Source organism: Takifugu rubripes, chromosome 22 (assembly GCF_901000725.2).
Source record: "Takifugu rubripes chromosome 22, fTakRub1.2, whole genome shotgun sequence".
Taxonomy (NCBI): Eukaryota; Metazoa; Chordata; class Actinopteri; order Tetraodontiformes; family Tetraodontidae; genus Takifugu; species Takifugu rubripes.
This window is the reverse complement of record NC_042306.1, coordinates 13,116,395-13,134,350: the sequence shown is the minus strand read 5'-3', so window position 1 is coordinate 13,134,350 and position 17,956 is coordinate 13,116,395. Positions and strand designations below refer to the sequence as shown.

At 47.1% G+C, this 17,956-nt stretch overlaps 3 protein-coding genes across 5 annotated transcripts; 2 read left to right on the top strand and 1 right to left on the bottom strand.

The window, feature by feature from the left end:
- Window positions 1-2,295: 2,295 nt before the first annotated feature.
- Window positions 2,296-7,597, top strand: LOC101061306 (cysteine/serine-rich nuclear protein 1). Its single transcript, XM_003976335.3, has 5 exons — window positions 2,296-2,747; window positions 4,542-4,744; window positions 5,575-5,837; window positions 5,917-6,219; window positions 6,293-7,597. Exons 2-5 carry the CDS (start codon window positions 4,564-4,566, stop codon window positions 7,232-7,234), a joined length of 1,689 nt encoding a protein of 562 aa, XP_003976384.2. The 5' UTR covers window positions 2,296-2,747; window positions 4,542-4,563; the 3' UTR covers window positions 7,235-7,597.
- Window positions 7,598-7,826: 229 nt separating this feature from the next.
- Window positions 7,827-11,270, top strand: LOC101061079 (Golgi reassembly-stacking protein 1). Of its 2 annotated transcripts, XM_011617259.2 has the most exons (10): window positions 7,827-7,898; window positions 7,976-8,023; window positions 8,480-8,560; window positions 8,663-8,866; window positions 8,950-9,036; window positions 9,112-9,242; window positions 9,374-9,527; window positions 9,658-9,766; window positions 9,844-9,987; window positions 10,066-11,270. In XM_011617259.2, the coding sequence occupies exons 1-10, from the start codon at window positions 7,842-7,844 to the stop codon at window positions 10,485-10,487; spliced, it is 1,437 nt and encodes a 478-aa protein (XP_011615561.2). In that variant the 5' UTR covers window positions 7,827-7,841; the 3' UTR covers window positions 10,488-11,270. The 2 variants fall into 2 exon arrangements, with proteins under 2 accessions (XP_011615561.2, XP_011615562.2); XM_011617260.2 differs by having other exon boundaries at window positions 7,857-8,023.
- A 345-nt stretch (window positions 11,271-11,615) lies between these two features.
- On the bottom strand, window positions 11,616-17,246 carry LOC101078344 (WD repeat-containing protein 48). Of its 2 annotated transcripts, none has more exons than XM_011617258.2 (18): window positions 17,148-17,246; window positions 16,357-16,497; window positions 16,172-16,247; window positions 15,875-16,087; window positions 15,690-15,778; window positions 15,490-15,591; window positions 15,191-15,415; window positions 14,915-14,989; window positions 14,544-14,646; window positions 14,376-14,473; window positions 14,027-14,134; window positions 13,841-13,937; window positions 13,652-13,747; window positions 13,423-13,528; window positions 13,253-13,340; window positions 12,961-13,037; window positions 12,697-12,889; window positions 11,616-12,613 (listed from the first exon to the last, which is right to left on the bottom strand). In XM_011617258.2, exons 1-18 carry the CDS (start codon window positions 17,193-17,195, stop codon window positions 12,518-12,520), a joined length of 2,031 nt encoding a protein of 676 aa, XP_011615560.1. In that variant the 5' UTR covers window positions 17,196-17,246; the 3' UTR covers window positions 11,616-12,517. The 2 variants fall into 2 exon arrangements, with proteins under 2 accessions (XP_011615560.1, XP_003976374.1); XM_003976325.3 differs by having other exon boundaries at window positions 16,172-16,250; window positions 17,148-17,245.
- Window positions 17,247-17,956: the final 710 nt, after the last annotated feature.

Genomic DNA, 17,956 nt, shown 5'->3' with positions numbered 1-17,956 from the left:
TGGAGTCATCTGCCTGCACCAGGGCGCACGGCAGGGATCCATCACGAAGCGAGTGTGGCGCCCTTGAACTTCACATCTATCTATGAGTTAAATATTTTATCAGATTTTCCCGTTCTTAGGAAACACCAGCTGAGCCGCCTGTGACCCGTAAGAACCAATATTCAAAAAATGATGTCTGATAAGATATGATGATGAGGAGGAGGAGGAGGACGAGGATGGTGATGATGATGAAGGCAATCATGATTCACTGCATTTCCTTTTTCCATTCTCTAAAATAGACACTGCCGTGCTATATTTGCCCCGGCGACCATGGAGATGACTATCAAAATATGACATCAGCGGTTGTGCAGCCACCTTGTGTTCATGCACCAGAGAGATAGATGGATAAATAGAGAGAGAAGAGAAAGAGTATTCTCCATTGCATTACAGTGAGGAAGTTAATTACGGCCATGCTTGAGCTGCACTTGTTTCACTGTTTGTCTGATTCCGTTGCCACGGAAGCCAGGCGGCATTTGTTCCCATTTGTCATCTTAACACGGTTACACAAACAGAGAGTCATGGCAGACGGCCCAGTACTACCAGCTACTTCCTGTCGCGACGGAGGCTTTCGAAAAAAGGGTCGTGGCAGAGACTGAAGACACGAGGATGGTCCCTGATGACTGCAGCTCTCACAGACTCTGTCAGCACATCGCCGTGTGTCGGCCATCGCTGACGGAGCCCCCAGAGCCAGTGGCAGCAACCTGAGGGGTTGTCACAGATGTAGGCTAACTATAAGTTACGTAACGTGGACTCTGGACTAGAGCAGAGCGGAGGTTTTAGCCACCCTTCTAAGTTCAGGGCGATCGGAGGCAGAATCACCCACATTACCATGTTCACTGACTCAGATTGTTACTTTTCCTCCAAAATTAACCTCCTGACCAGGATAGAATCACACCCTGTGTGTGTGTGCGTGTGTGTGTGTGTGCGTGTGTGTGTGTGTGTGTGTGTGTGTGACAATCTGAAACAGGAAAGCCCAGTCAGACAGATGTATTTTTGGATGGACGCTTGTGATTGTGCTAATAATAGCTGTTTGGGCTCATGTGCTGGTTTGATCAGGCATTAATAGGAAGTGACTCAGAATCTGAGTGGATCCACAATTTTTTTTTTTGTTCTTTATGCAGTGTTTCACTGCAGGTTTCTACGGATTCCTCTAGTGATTGTCCCTGCAGGCCAGCGGGATAGAAACGCACACATGCATTAGTCAAAGTGGGTCACTCTGGCTCATCGCACGCTCCGAGGTTGCAGCGTTGCGTCCATCCCATGACCAGAATATGTGGAACAACAGGTACAAGTGCAGTTTTTCTGCAGCCTGAGGTGCCGATGTGTACCCGCAACAGTGTGAAAGTTCAAGAGCATTTCAGGTCTGTCCGTCTGTTAAGCTGCTGTTTGTGTTTGGGCTCCAGTTGGGGCTGGGGCAGGCAGGAGTAGCCCCTGATTACCTTTAAAAACACGCTGGAATGTTAATCCAGACATTTCACCCTTCCTCACTGAAAAATCTGACTGAAAGGTTTACGATGAGCGTTCCCATGTAAACAGATTTCAACTCCTAACAAAGGCCAGTGTGAGAGAAATGCTGTAACAACTGTTTTCTTTTGCCGGAGACGGTACTGTCCACCTACAGCTTAACACCGAAGATAGATCCCTGGAGTTCAAGAATGTTTCATTACAGAGGTGCACCAGTGAGGCACGTTGCAATAATGCAAGATGAGTTGCAGGGAGTCAGCGCCGCATTCGACAGAGGCCCAAAAATGACCAAAGGCCAGTTATGAACAAATCCCCCCCCACCCCCAGTGCGAGCTTTCACGGGGGGAAAAAAAGATATTTTTGAAATTCAAATACGATTCATTTTGTGAGTCGGACTCTGGAGAACAATCTAAACCCAAAGAAAATAAGAGAAGTTTTTGTTTCAGCATTGCAGCTACCCTACACGTGCCCTATCTTGTTAAAAAGAAATTGTCATGAGTGCCTTCTGATAATCAGCGGTTTAGTGTTAAAATAGTTATTTATTTACCATTATATCAGTGGTTGCGTGAAAACAACAGATAAGAATCCGTGGGCAGAAAGGAGAGCGCCTCTGCGTGCGCCACTGTCTGCGTCAAGAGGAGTCATTCGGAACTACAGAGAGAACCAACACGAAGCAAGATAAACACCTGCACGCACTTCCGGTTTCGTGAAAGAAGACGCGCTGGCGTTTCAGTATGACTTAAACATTTGAAGTTGAGAAGTATGACGAAGAAAAATGTCTACGCCCTGGAAGCCTATTATGTTATGATTATTATTATTATGATTCAGACGGAACCTGGGCAGCAGATTTGATACCAGATTTCTTTGCGAGGATTCGAAAATAATAGACTCGTGGCAGAAAATTGAACGTTCTTTCAGTTTGACAGTATGCGCAGCAGAAATAAACTTTTATCCATTCACTTTTAGCCTTGATTTGACCTCTTCTGCGTCAATGTCCGTATGGAAATTGATATCTTAGGTTTTAGCTTCCTGGTACGTTGCAAGCACGAGTGAGGTCCGGGACGTGTACTATCTTGCCCCTGAATGTGATCTATTGGAGCTCCCAGCCAGTTCTCTCATATTCATATCGGTACTACTGTGGAGCTATACATAAACACAGAGGGACACTCAGCTGGCCGCACCACGGACGAGATCGATAACTTAGTTTCGGCCTTCTTTCCTATTATGCTTCGTTTTGCACGGTGGTGAGTAACAAATCATTGTTTTATTTTCAGATGATTGTTCATTGAAGATATGATGTTTATAGTGGCGATTGTGTTTTGGTTGTTTCTTTTTTTATTAACCACGTATGCTGATGGCGATTTTTGCTGTCAGGAGAAATCAACACAACTGAGTGAGGTGCCTTATTGTTAACGACGGTTTGCGAAGCAAAAACGGGCAGTTTTACGCGAATGGGGAATCTAACTTCGACTTGACTGTGCGCGCCGCCGCCGCCACAGATGAAGTTTGCTCAGATTGAAATGTGCCCGCCTGTCAGCGTTCCTGCTGCAGAAAAGGGGAGAGCTGACTGACAGTGTTGCCACTGGAGCTGACACGATCGCCGTGCGGGTGAGGAGGTCAGCTGTCTAATGACTGTTGTTATGCCAAACAGGAAACGACTCCTGCGCTCCTCCAATGGAAGCTCGGTATGACACCCGCGCCCGCATTCCTGAAGGGATGAAAAGTGCTGGAACACAGTGAAATTATTGTCCACGGTAGATTTCTTTCAGTGGTGTCAGCCTATGGGGCATTAATACCGCCCCCCCCCCTCTCCCAGTTGCACGCGTACGCGCACGTGTTGTGTAGCCGTGCTTCTGCTACTTTGCGCCTTTAAATTATTGATGCGCCCTCAGTGGCCACATATGCAGCAAAGTGTTGTAAAAAGTGTGATCTGCCAGGGAGAAACCTTTGCTCTGTCAGAATGCTCCTCAGTGTTTGCTGCGTCGGGGCCTCGCTGCGTGTGGAGCAGAGCTTTAAACAGTGTCAACAATGTAAAGGCGCATAATGATATCTCATGTTTCACCCTTGATGTTTCCAGGAAATTTCAAAGGCATTTACACACACGCACACACACGGAGATTTAACAGTTTAACCCTTCGCTCACAGACAGTTTGAGCTCTCTTATGTGGAGAAATGCAAGTTTCTTTTCCATTTTGTGCACATTGGTTACAACACCATGTACATTTGGATCAGCTTAAAGCTATATAAACATTTTTTCTGCTACTGTCACACATTAAGGTGTAAATTGATTGATAAGTTACAACTAAATAGAATGAATAGCAGTCACAATCTGCTGTGTGATTTGGAATGCAAACTTTAAATTGTTACATCCAGTTGTTTAGATTCTTTTGCGATAGAGTTTGTTGAACCTGACGAACAGCAGCGTGCGCCAACCCTCCCTCCTCTACAACATGCCCTGTTTCCTTTTACCCATCTTGGAGTATCCCTGCAATTACTCCTGTTTGAATTTCTCCGTGTTCTGATCCAAAAATAACAGCAACTTGAACCAATACACACCCCCAGTCTTTTACAAGGAGCCAATGGACGGTCTGTTTCCATGTATTCTTCACCAAAAAACTCAAAGAATCATTGGAATGTTAATTACTCTGCTGGAGAAAGGGGAAAAGAGCCATTGAATTCTGTTTGATAAGGTTCTCAAGTGTTCAGCTGGTTGGGCCCAAATGTCAGATTTCAGTTTGTATTTGCACATTGATCAAATGTCAGTTTGTCACAGCGACATTATGAGGATGTGATTAGCCTAGACAAACTGTTGCCCTGAAACCGGCTCGACCAGCAGAGCTGCAGGAAAAGACCTCTCGCTCCTCCGGCTGTCATCTTTATTTGATTGTGTGCTTCAACAATAAAAGGAAACGTTGATGTTCTCATGAGAGTTCATTGATTTTAAGATTCCGGGGTTTGGAGGCTTTTATTCTGATTGAGTGCTGCACTTACATCCACATTGAGATGAATATTTAAACGCTTCCCCTATGTTCTTGCAGAATGTCACACCGCAGCTGAAGCATGGAAGGCATCCTCAAGAGAAAGTTTGTGCACGTCGATGATGATCCTCTCTACTCGTCTTCTCCTCCATCCTCCCTCTCCTCCCCCGGTTCCTCCGAGTGGGAGTCGGACGGGGAGAGCAGCTTGTCTGACAAGCAGGATTTCACACCTCACAGCCCTTCGCCAGCCACCAGTCTACCCAGTAAGGCACCAAACACGCCTCTTCACCTTTCAAATAATGCAAACCTCTTTATCAAACCGTCCCCCCCCCCCCCGAGAGTCCAACACAAGCGTCTCTTATCAGCCGTCAGCAGCGCTGCTATGAAAATGCTAACCTTGGGGCAGTTCTGGATAATGCACAGTCATTGCTGGCTCTGGATTATCTGGGCAGATGGGTAGAAGATCATTTGCCTGAGCAATAGGATCTTGTGGAATCAATTTGAATAACAAGGTCTCTTTAAACAAGTCATATCAAATGACCTTATTAAGCATCGCGGTACTTGAAGAGGCTTCCAACCACTGAATATGCTGCCGCTGTGATTATAAAGGTAGAAAACACTGTGCAGAGCCGTTGCCCATCCAGGACGGGCGCCCCGGTGCTGTGCTTTAGACACAGGAGGAGCAGCTGGGGCCGGCTTGGTCAGCTGGTCTCAGCTGTTTACGCACTTTGGGCTTCAAGAGTTTAGCCTCAGTTATGTGCGAAGAGCTGATAAATTGTTGACACCAAGCTGTTAAATACTGGAGGTTAAACGAGCAGAAACTGTTCTGGTAAACCTCCGCCTCGATGCCCAATCACTGGGCGCTGCTGACATGTTCACTGTCGCCACGGTCGCTTTGCTTGGAATTTCCTGTCTTCACGTGTCCTAAACTATTGACCCTGGCGATTAATCACCTGCAGCGTGTCATCTAGTGGCCACTCTGAGAATTACAAGTCCCCAGTCCAATCGACACCTAACACCAACTTCAGATTTAAACAGTTTTCTGGGAATGCTTCTCAGCTGGTGTTTTTAAATTCCTCTTTCTGTTTTGCAGCTCGGTCCATCCTGAAGAGGGCCAAGCTTTCGGGAACACAGAGCAATGTCCGCTTTGACCAAGTGTTGGAGTTCAGTTTTCCACGGTGCCAAGGCTTCACCAGCGTACCGAGCCACGGAGGTGCCACACTGGGCATGAGGCAGCGACACAGCGCCCTGCAAAGGTACTCGCTGGCGGAGCACGCCCTGCAGCAAAGGCACAGGCGGAGAGAGCGACTCCGGGAGCGACGGAGAGAAGAGAGATTCCAGACATTAAAGCACACAGTAAGCTTGCTTTGCTTCCGCTGTTTGGTCTTTCCCGTCGCTGCGGCGGTCCTCTGACTTTCTGTTGTGCTGATCGCAGCTGGTCACGAGCGGCACCATCGATCAGAGAGAGGCAAACGCATTGACCTCGGATCAGATGCTGCATGATGACACTGACGCCCACGTCAGCGACGCTGACCTGGAGGGCGCCGTCTTTCTTCTGCCGTACTCCTCCAAACAGAGGCAGGCTCTTCTGCTAGCAGCAGGGGTGAAACGCGTAGACCGGGAGGAGAAGAGGCAGCTTCATGCCCTGCGCCTCTCCAGGGAGGCCTGTGGATGCAACTGCAGGGGCTTCTGTGAACCAGAAAGTTGCGCGTGCAGCCTGGCAGGAATCAAGTGTCAGGTAGGACTCGACTTTAAAACTCTAATCTGTAAATAACCTAAATAATGAATAATAGAATTTATGTCTCAAACAGGTGGACCGCTTCAATTTCCCATGTGGCTGCTCAAAAGACGGCTGTGGAAACACTCAGGGACGCACCGAGTTCAACTCCAGGCGTGTTCGTACGCATTACATCCACACCAACATGAAACTTGAACTGGAGCGGCGACTCCAAGATAACCAAGAGAGGAACGAGGACCAGGCGGGACCTACAGAAGACCTCAAGGAGTACCGGGACCAGGATGAGGCCCGTGAGGCGCAGAGTCCGCAGTCAAAAACCTGCCCCTTTGGCTTCAACGCGGAGGACGAAGGTCTTTCTCTGAGCGTGCCTGAAACGCCGTCCTTCCATTTGATCCCAGAGAGGTTGGCGGTGGAGGAGAACAGCTGCAGCAGTGACGCGACTGATTCCTCTCGCTTGTCCTCGGACTCCGACCCGGGAGGCTGCCTTCACGAGGCTCCGAATCTGTCTGACGTGGACGGGGGACTGTCGCGCGTCCTCAGCATCTCCGACAACAATAACTACTCTATTTGCAGCCAACTGAGGCACATATCAGAACCGCTGGCGCAGCACAACGGCTCCACGTCTACTGATCCACAGTCCACAAGCACGTTCACGGACGGCGCCAGCAGGACCTCGCTGACGGAGTACCTGGATGAGAATGCAAACCAGGCCAGAGACATCTTCAACGACGACTCTCTTGAGGGCTTTCCGAACACGCCGTCACCCACGGTGGACTACTCCTTGGGAAACTACATGGACCTGAGTCTTTCATCTGACTCTGATCTGGAATTCTTTGATAGTGATTACACATCTGGGCCTCTGCACAGTTCTTTCAAGCTTCACAGACACCCAGACAACTTATGTCAACTCCAGCTGTTCAGCTCGGTCCATCTGCCCCAGCAGGAGTCCAGCACCTACCTCCTAGAGTCTCTGATTGGTCTGACTGAGCCAAACCCAGAGGAGAGCGGAACATAACTGTTAGAGACTCTACTGACATAGGACTAACATAAAATAGGATATAAAGCAGTGCTTTATGTATTTGTAGTATTTAAATGTGCAAAAAAGAAAGAAAATACTGAGGAACTATTATTTTATTTTATTTTGTTCCCCCTAATGTCCAAGAATATTTTTGGTCTTTTCCAACAAAGGGACCAGACTTGATTAAATATTATATGACTTTTTCTTCTCTTGCATAACAACAGAAATAATAACTGTACTTAAAAAGTGTGTGAGTGTTATTTAATTTCAGAAGTGAAATGAATGGAAAATTACGTGTTTGTTTTTATTGAAACACTCAGCTCATGGTTGTTGATTGAAAAATTAAAACACAAAACGATATGTTTTTGTCTACAATGTGTTGATTTCTATTTTCCAGAATGACGTTTCCTAATGGAAGAAACATTTCCTAACTTTAATACGCTAATACATTTCGGGGAGGAGAAGTAATGGGATGTTCGAGGACTTGCATCACCATTTCCCCACCGATATCGGCGGAGATTATGTAATTATTGAGTTGATTTAATCAAGATAATTGGAAAATTCCCAGCGTTCCTATCAGAATTGCTGATATCGAGTTCGATGAATGCGAAGCTCGATTGGTTCAGCCTGCAGACAAGATGGCCGTCGTCTGTCAACCGCGGTAATACTATAATACTTGTTTTTATCTCGATGTTAAATTAAATAAAAAACTTCGTGGCCAAAATGGGTTTGTCGCAGAGCTCAGAAGTGTCAGAGGGAGGAACGTATGGCTACCATGTGCATGGGGTAAGTTAAAACCGGGATTTATCCTGTTTTGGGACAGCGTTTAACGATACAGCGGCTTAGCGTGAACTGCTACGGTATGCTAAAGCTAACAGTTTATTATTATTAAATTGCGATTTAAAAAATCTGTTGCTTGTAATATGATTACCAGCTGTTGAATTGAAATATCAGAGAATCCTCTCACACTTTAAACAAATATATTGCATTACATTAGAAGTCGCTTATTTAAAAGGAAAATAATAGTAAACGGGGGAATGGTGTTATTTTTAATGGAGGTGTTTGGTCGGAAACATTTTGAATCACAAAGTCTCTCTAAAATATTTTTTGCTGTTGTAAATGGGCTCCTGGAAGGTATCAAATTAGCTGGGTTTTTTTTTAGCTTCAATATTTCTGTTCACGATATTTTCTGTTCCTGTTTAAGAACACGTCAACTTCTTCCAACGCTTTTACTTTGATTAGGTTCAGCCAAGTTCCCCTGCAGAAAAGGCTGGCCTGGAGCCTTTTTTTGACTTCATTCTGTCTCTTGACAACAGAAGACTTGTAAGTTTGATCTTTCTGCTATTTGTAGATAAGCTGCTTGTGCTTACAGGTCAAAAAAGTTGCTCCTCCATAAATTTGTAACCCAATTTGATTGTTGTCCAGAATGAGGAAAACGACCAGCTGAAGGAGGTCCTGAAAGCCAACATGGACAGCCTGGTGAAAATGGAGGTGTACAGCATCAAAACCATGCAGGTCCGTGAGCTCTTCGTGGTGCCTTGTAACACGTGGGGCGGACAGGGCCTGCTCGGCGCTAGTGTACGCTACTGCAGCTACCAGGGGGCAAATGAGAATGTCTGGCATGTTCTGGTGAGGTTCTTTATCACAATCTCACGATGTTGAGCCACCTCTGCTCTGAATTTCATCGCTTGATTCCCCATTTCTTTCCCAAGGATGTGGAGGCCAGCTCTCCTGCTGCTTTGGCCGGCCTCCAGCCGCACAGCGACTACATCGTCGGAGCGGACCAACTGTTGCAAGACGTGAGCGATAACTCCACGCTGCTGCTTTTCACGGTATCTCTTAGGAGTTGCTATTAATTCAGTGCTGGTCTACAGTCGGAGGACTTTTTCTCGCTGATCGAGGCGCACGAAGGGAAACCGCTGAAGCTGCTAGTGTACAACGCACAGACGGATGCCTGCAGGGAGGTGATGGTCACACCAAACGGAGCGTGGGGTGGGGAGGGCAGGTATGTGTACAAGGACGAAAGCTCCTGCTTCATTTAATCGTCACAGGATTAACACTCCAGAGTCTGCACGGCACCATTTTGGTTGTATGAATTCTTCATTGGTGACTTCATATCTTATCTTCACGGTTCAGTCTGGGCTGTGGCATCGGTTATGGCTACTTGCACCGAATACCAGCACAGCCTGCTGCACCGACGGCGCGTCCTGCTCCATCAGCAGCAGCTCCTCCCGTCCCCTCCCCCGAAGAAAACCCGCCTGTGAACTTGCCTGCTCACGGATTCACTGAGGTCAGGCTCAACCTTCACTTCACATCAGTTACAATAAGTTCACTTACTTAAGGAAACAATCCCATTTGAGATGATTGTGATTGTCCTAAATGCGTAGTTTAGTATCACCTTATTCTCTTTGGGTTTACAGGCGCCTCTGGTGGCGCCATCAAGTCGGAGCGAGGATTTGTTGGATCTGGATCAGGTCACCCTTCAGGAAGCTGCTCTTCCTCCACCCATTCAGAGAGTCATGGATCCTGGTCAGCACAGAATGTTCTAACATAAGCTCCGTGCTGACTGTTATTTGTGCCCTCCTCATTTATTGTCCATATTTTAGGTTTCTCAGAGACCGAATCAGCAATGATGACCCCTGATCCTGCAGAGTTGATAGACAGGCTGGATCTGTCCATGTCGTCCATCGACATGACCAACACGGCCCTGGCGATGCAGGAGGAGAAGGAGTGCGAAATCTCAGGTGTTGGTAAGTTTGGATGGAAGAGCTTCTTCATTTTACGGTGACCAAAGAGAATTCTGACTGTTCTCCTCTTCTGTCGTGCAGAAGAGCTGGAGGACAGCACGCTGTCATCATCAGCGGACAATCGGGACGACCAACCCGTGCCGGCTGATCTGGCAGCCACGGATCTCTCCTCGTCTTTGACTTCCAGCGTTAGCGTGTCATATCCAGACCTCCAACCAGCTGATCCACCTCACCTGCACCCAGAGTGTGTAGCTGCACCTGCTCCCGCGTCAGAACCAAGCAACAGCCCACCTGCAAGTACAGCACCCCCCTCTGTCGCCGATGAAGACCCCGCCTCCACACCCCCTCCCGCTGATCTTCAGTTCTCAGGTATGTGTGAGCCGACGGGAGACAGTTCGCCCGGTCAGGAAGTGGAGGAAGCACCGGCAGAGGACACGGCAGAGCCCCGGGACGAGCCGCACAGCAGCCGTGAGCATCACGAGGAGGAGGACCCTGAAGAGTAGGCTTGCATCACTTCATAAAAAAAAGGTGAAGCATCTTAGATGATCGCCAGGGCTTCCTGAAGAAACACTAAACATCCTCCTTCAGGGCCGTTAACACTACAGAAACAAGCTTTAGGGTGCAGGAAAGCCAGGGTTTTTTGTAAGAATTTTAAACGACTGCTCATTTAAACACAAGGTTTTTTAATGTTGGCACATGTGGGGAAAGGTGGCAGGAATTTGGCTCTGGTAAAGCAAATGGGACTTCTCAAACACTTCCAAAGATCCACATATTGGTCTCCAGAGAGGCACACCTGCACCTTCACTCCCCAGATACTATCAAGAGTCCAATAAGCTGCTTTCTGCACATATCAAAGAGGGATTTAAAAAAAAAAAAAATCAGCCTGCATATTTGCCCTGGATTTAAAATAATTTATGATTTGTTTTTAAAAGTGTGGACTGAGTAATATGGGTTTTAATAAGGTGAGGGTGTTGATGCTACTTGTTTGATGGGATTATGAACCCCCCCATTTCTGATTTTAGCCCTCCCTTTATAATTATTGTTGATCTATGCAACAGTTGAGGTGTAAATCCAACACGTGAAGTTCCGTTTAGATGTCAATTTTAGCTATTTGTAATGGGTTTTTTAGCATTTCTACAACTTAGATGCAAGTGTGTAAAATAAGGAAAGTATTTTTGCAGATATTTTATGAAGTAAATGTATGTTTTATTAGGAATGGGTGCAGTATTTTCATGGATGTAAAACGGGTGAATCTGATGTTTTAAACATTCGTTACTTGGAAAAAACAAATGTCCCTTGTGATCATTTTCACACGCATTACAACTCAAAACATCCATTTAGAATCCCCATCAGTGTGTCATTGTTAAACCATTCCAATTTATTTCTTTGAATGCCTAAAATATACATATTTCACAAATTATTACAAGGGAAACTTAAGTGTTATGGCCTCACTGTTGTACTCAACATTTTTGGCCAGTTGAAACTCACCTCCCCACTATGGCGTCTCTCTCTCACCCCCCCCCCCCCACCCCACACACACACACACCACTTACACACACACCGTGGCAAAACTAACTGCAGAAAATGTAAAAGCTCTCTTGTTCCACTTGGCCACACACCGAGAGGAAAAAAAAGGATATTACCATTTATTTCACTTTGGTGATTTTCCCACAGTGCTTGAGTTTTTCCTCCTCCCACTTTCAAGTTGTACTCGTGTTTTCACCGACCTACAGAATCTCAATGAAATATACATTAGAAAGAGCCCTCGCCGTCGTCGCACTCGCAACCCAAGCACAGAGCAAATAAGCATGTGTTATTTGACAGGATACATACCTTATATATAAAGTTTCCAAATTAGTAAGATGACTTGGACAACTACTAACATTCTTAAGAGTGAACTGCAATTCCTGGGTTGTAGTAAATACAATAAATGCAATTTTTAACATCTGAGTCGTAACCCTCGTGACCCTGAAGGCGAGCTAGGTTTCAGAAAAATTAACTCGGGTTTTCTGTAAACTGTACAACACGATAAAACAAAATCACTTAAATGAAAAATGTTGTACATGTATTTACACAAAAAAAACAAAGGAACGTTCACTCCACTGAGAACAGCACAGCTAAAAATGAGAGAACAGACGGGTGAGGTCAGAGGTCGAAGGTTGGGGGGGGGGGGATGTGCTCCTAAACTGGGAAGACGTGACTGTAGAACAAGGACGGGTTCTGGAATGTACTAGAACAGACAAAACAGTCCACTACGACCGTGAGTGTGTGGTGTGACTCCAACAAAACACAGAGCAGATGGAAATAAACAAGAGAGGATAGTTTGTCCAAAAAAAACAACAAATCTGAACTCCCAGGCGTCTCCTGGCTGCTTCCGTCAGTTCCCGGTGATTAAGCCACGTCCTAACACGTTTACTGGTCTCACTGATAACTGCAACCCTGGACCACACAACGGGGTTTGGGGGGGTACTACATGTCAGAGGTGGGTGGTGGTTGGCAAATGACAGAGTTCTTGTTTCAAAATTGGTGATTTTCACGTGGACTTCTGCCTATAGTGAAGCGTCAAGTCCCCTCCGCTTTTCCAGATAAAATGTTTAACTGTTCGCAGGTCCATATTGGGATCTAGAACCTGGGTGGGAGGGTTGGAAAAAGGTGATCAGACTGAGGGACAGCGGCTGTGCGAAGGCGTACGGGCGGCGAGTGCGCGCTTACCTGGTCTTGACACATTAATTCGATCTTTTCCTCCGCCAGCATGGCCATGTCCTCCTCCTTCTCTTGCTCCCCGGGTTTATCGTTGGCCGAGGAGCTGGTGGTCTGAGACTCGTTGTCCAGGTTGATGATCTTCTCATAGACGTGTTCCATCACCTTCCTCACCTGCAGCATGTCGCTGGCCGAGAGTCGGTCCCTGCAGGACAACGTGCGCCGTTAGACTGAACCGCGCTGCTTTCACCTTTAGCTGGGCGAGCGAGCACTCACTTTTTCAGCGTTTTTGCCCCGGAGGAAGAGTGTGGCTGGAGGTAGAATGGGATTTTGTTGAACTTGGGCATATTTTTCTGCAACAAAACAAACGGCGAGATAAGCACGTACCAATGTCATCTGAACCTCAGTGCAAATCCAGGTCACCCGGCCTACATCTACCAGAATGCATTGCAAAAGTGCAACAATCTTTAATATGTATATAAAATACATTTACCCAGTGGTGAATACCCCTTAGTTTATGGAAACATAAATGATAAATGTATTTCGCAGTAATATTCCGGTTGCTCACATCAACAGTGATGTCGATCACCCACTGCGGAACCGTCTCATTCAGCAGCATGGACTCCGTCTCTCCGCCTGAATCTCGACACAATAACCTAAAACGAATCGGCGGCTCAATATTAACGCTTCCGTGATTTAAATTCACCCTTTATTACTGATGAAGGTAGTCGGGAATACCTAAAGAGAGTTCTGCCGCCCGCTTCTCCAAAAATGACCGGTGTGTGCGGGGGCACTTGGAAGTATCCGTTTCCCTTCTGGACTCGGTTCTCCTGTTCTCCGTTCACTGCGGAGGCAAGAACACACTCCCGGGGTGAAACACTGCAGACCTGCCCCTGGCTGACAGGAAGCAGCGGCGACCGGGCTCCCGCCGCTGCGGCGGCCTGTTGGTTCAGCACGACATTCTCACCGTGGTTCACTTCGTTCTCTTCCTCGTCCATGGGGTTGATGCGGGTGCGGGGCCAAAATTCCAGGAGAGCCTGAAGCAGCAGCCCGCCAAGGTTCACTATAAAGGGGGGGGGGGGGTAGATAAAGTGAGCACGTTAGCAGCGCCGCGTCAGGAAAAACGGCTAAATGAGAGCGTTTTTAACACTCGTACGCTTTGGGTCGGATCCATCGGAACTTGAAAACCCAGCGTCCTTGGCGGACACCCAGGCGGCGAAGCAGTCGCTCTCGTCCAACGTGATGGTGAGCATCTGTCCCATGAAACCCAAGCAACAATGGAGAACAATTACCGCCAGCAGTATTTTAAAAAAGCTCATCGAGGATTAGAGCCGGGACTCACCCCAGTTTTCAGATCGACAGAGAACCAGTTTGGCACGTAGACCATCTTGAATCGCTTTTTAATCTCCTCGTCAAACTCCACTTTCCCCAAGTCCTCCCCCTTGCAAGCCTGGAGGTGAAGTACGAAATGAGTTCTCCACCTCCGAGTGATTAATCTGATGAATAACAGCTCATTTCTCTGGGTGTCAGGACTCACCCTGGTTAGGGTAATGAATTAATTATCAACCTAAACTTTGGCTCAGTGCTGATACTTGTGTAACGGTAGGACCGGAGATCTGTCAGCGCCACCTCGTCTCCACTGCAGCGAGGAGCGGGGGCTGATCGGCTCCACGGTCGGCGGTGCCGTTTACCTTTAAGACGTCCCAAAAGGCCACGTTGTTGTTGGTGTCTTTGGTGAGGATGTGTCTCTTGTCGTTCAGAATGTGGCACTGTATGATACTGGCCCCTCCTGCAGACACAACACAGGTTTGCACTGTCTGTGCAGGGGGGCGCTGAAGCAGGAAGATCTGCCCATTTACCCTTGATGACTTGTTCCGGCTGCGTGCACAGTGGCGTCAGAGGGGTGGTGCAGTCGTTGTCGTACTCCCCTGACGATCTGAAGTTGTGCATTCCCTTAAGAGACTGAATACACGCAGATTATCGCTCTCACTATGGATTATTCTGGATTTTGAGAACCATCAGGTGGTATTTTCCTCCCAACAGAGGCTGTGATTAATGTAATATAATTATTGCTATCACCCTTGCGCAAAGCTGGTTTCCAAATTTACAGGATTACAGTTAAATGGAATTACACGCGGCCACACGCACAAGTCTCCATCTACAATGGATTCCGGGGGCTATTGTGTTGACAGCCGAGCAGCGACCTCTCTGAGGTGTCACGCATGCTTACCCATTTATTAACGGATGACTTGGTGGTGGAAACCCAGATTGCTGGAGGTGGGTCAGCAGATCTGTCCAGTTCCATCTGAGCAAAAGAGAAAGACATTACAGGGTTGAATGACCCCAAATATTCAGCCGTGAACAAAGGGAACATGGGGTCGTCACTCAAAAAGGTGTTAAAACTTTTACATTTCAAATGCCCTGCCTCTAATTAGCTGATCAATAATGACTTTCAGACACAAAGCAACAATTTTAGAGGCCTGAATGAATTTGAAATTCTTCTCACCTTCAGCACAGGAGCCTTCTCCTCACAGATGAGCACGCGGATGTCCGGATTACGCAGATCAGTGCAGTAGATCTTCTTGTCTCTGCCTCCAGAGTAAACGTGTGTGAAGGCCTCGTTGACCTGCAGGGCCCACACCCCTTCGTCGTGCACCCGGTAGGTGGCGATGCACCTTTGCTGCCCGAGTGACCACAGGCGGATGGTCCCGTCCGAACTGCCCGACAGGCACTGCGGAGAAGAACAGCGGGCTCACGTTCCAGCTCGGTGTGTTTTCCGGATGCTCCCAGTTTTGCCGAACAAACCTGGGTTCCGTCTCGATTTAGCAGCAATGACTTCACGTTGTCTGTGTGACCTTTTAGCTTCATTAGTTTCGCACATGTTCGGGGATCCCACACTCTCAGCACCTGCAGGGCGACGAAGACGTAAACACGGGATGTGACGGGAACGTGCTTCTTTGTTATTATTTAGACAGGTTCTAGGTGACGCGGGTGTGCCGCCGCACCTTTTCTGTAGATCCGGATACGATAACTGTGCCCATCTGGTTCATAGCAAGACTGTAGATGGAGTCCTTGTTCCCGCTGAGTGATGAGGCTACAGGGAGACAGCGCCGGGTCAGATGTAAATACATGTGACGGACCTGTTGTTAACTCCATAGCTTGTTGATTGCATCGACACTTATACACTTACTGGTGACAGTGTTGTTGGAAGCAGTGAGCGCTGTTAATGTGTTCACATCCCAAAGAAAAATCTGCCGATCCAGACCCGCCGACGCCACAAGCTCCTTGTCCTTAGCATAAGCTAGAGCCTTCACGTAGTCCTTATGCGTTCGTAACGTCGACATACAGAACCCTTTATGAGCGTTCCATACTTTGACCGTTGTGTCCGACGAGGCAGATATTACTGAAAAATGACCAGAAAGATGCGCAGCGGTGAGCAGATGCACGGGGATGTAAATGCTTTGTAAAGAAATGATCGCAGCCTCACATGTTTTGCCATTGCAGCAGAGAACTATGTCATTGACCCAGTCGGTATGGTGCTCCATCGAGGCAATGTATGGGTCCTGCTGCAATCGAGTCCAGAAATTAACAATAAGGCACTTTCCCCCCAGAACAACAGTGCAACAAATTAGATGTCATAATTCTGGAGCGGCTAACATAAAGGAGGTTTACTTTGTGCTGGTAGACACTCCATATCCGGATGATTGAGTCTCTTCCAGCAGTGAAGAGCCGATTGAGAGCGGGGTCCAGCTGCAGTGCATTCACCCCATTTCGGTTGTATTTTTCCACCTCATCTCTAATCACATAGGACACCTGATACAGAAAGAGGCGAGTGCGCGCTGGCATCAGACAATCACCCGTACATTTCCCAGAAACACACCCACTTCCTTGTGCACGTTTCGCAGCCTGGATAAGCTAACTGTAAAGTTCCACGCTCTCGCATTGAAATACTAAGAAGAGCAGCATGACCGTGGCTAAAATGGATCATGAACAAATCCTCACTGAGGAATTACAAAGACTTTAATAATCGTAACATTCTTTAAACTACTAACGTGACAAAATCACCGAAGCACGTACATTGCTCCAGCTATTAGACGGAGCCAGGCAGGACATCTAAAATAGAATTAACGTTTATGCAACAGATAAATACTACCTTGTCAGTATTACACATGTACGCGGATTTTCACGATCCGTAGATGTAGTTATTATGCACTTAAACATTTGTTTGCACAATAAATCGTGAAATCATTTAGACGACACTATTAGCCGCTGGTGCTAACCTCTAGCTACCTAAGCTAAGCTAGCTAAGTTAGCCGGCTTCAGTCATGACTCGTATCAGCAACCATATCTTTGGCTGGCAACTTGTACCGTCCATCAAGTCTCAATTTAACGCGTTTTGGATCTGGCGATAACAGTGTTGCCATTGCCAGACGCACAGCAATAATGCAACTACTGAATTATACCTGTACTTTTCTCCGCCCAGCAGCATTTTGCCTGTGATGCGTGGCCATCTTGCATGTTGACAGTCAATTCATGTGATGTACATCCGGAAAAAAAAGAAAACATACGCAGCTGAGGTTTGTGGGTAATGTAGTTTTTTAAATTACTGTACTGTTTGTTTCAAAACTGTACACTACTATCCTGCAAATTGTATTAATGTGGGATTTACTGTCAACATTCAGAATTATTTTACAGCAAATTACACACGTTATTGTATTTCTTAGCTCAGAAAACGAATCACTGCGTTTCTTCAGCTTTCTTTTCTTCAAAAAGTAGCTAATTGCGATATTATTGTCATTATTGTGATGGTCAACGCAGACAACTATATTGGTCGGTTGAGGGCGCAAGTAAGCCAGAGATACACGCAGCAGGTTTTGGTTGTTAAAGTTAAATTCATAGCAGGTCGTTCTCCGGTAATTCCTTCCTGCAATAGGCACACACTTATTGTAAGCGCAAACAGCAGTCGCCTTGTCCAAAAGTATTTTTCCTCGTCAATATACAGCCACAGATGGTTCTAAGTGTCCTCTTTGCGCACGGAGCTGCAGTTATCCGGCTGTGCGCTGTGAAAAGTGCGTGATGGAAAACTGCCACTGTGACTCTGTCATATTTGAGAGGGACACGGGGCAGCTATAGGAGCTGTAATCCTCTGTGGGCCGACACCATCCACCCCTCCCCTTCGCTCTCAAGGGCAAATCGAGGTGCGCCTCCACCGCCGCTGCCCAGCTGCGGGAAAGCGCGCAGCATCCTCACGCACGGAACCTTGGCTCTGCGG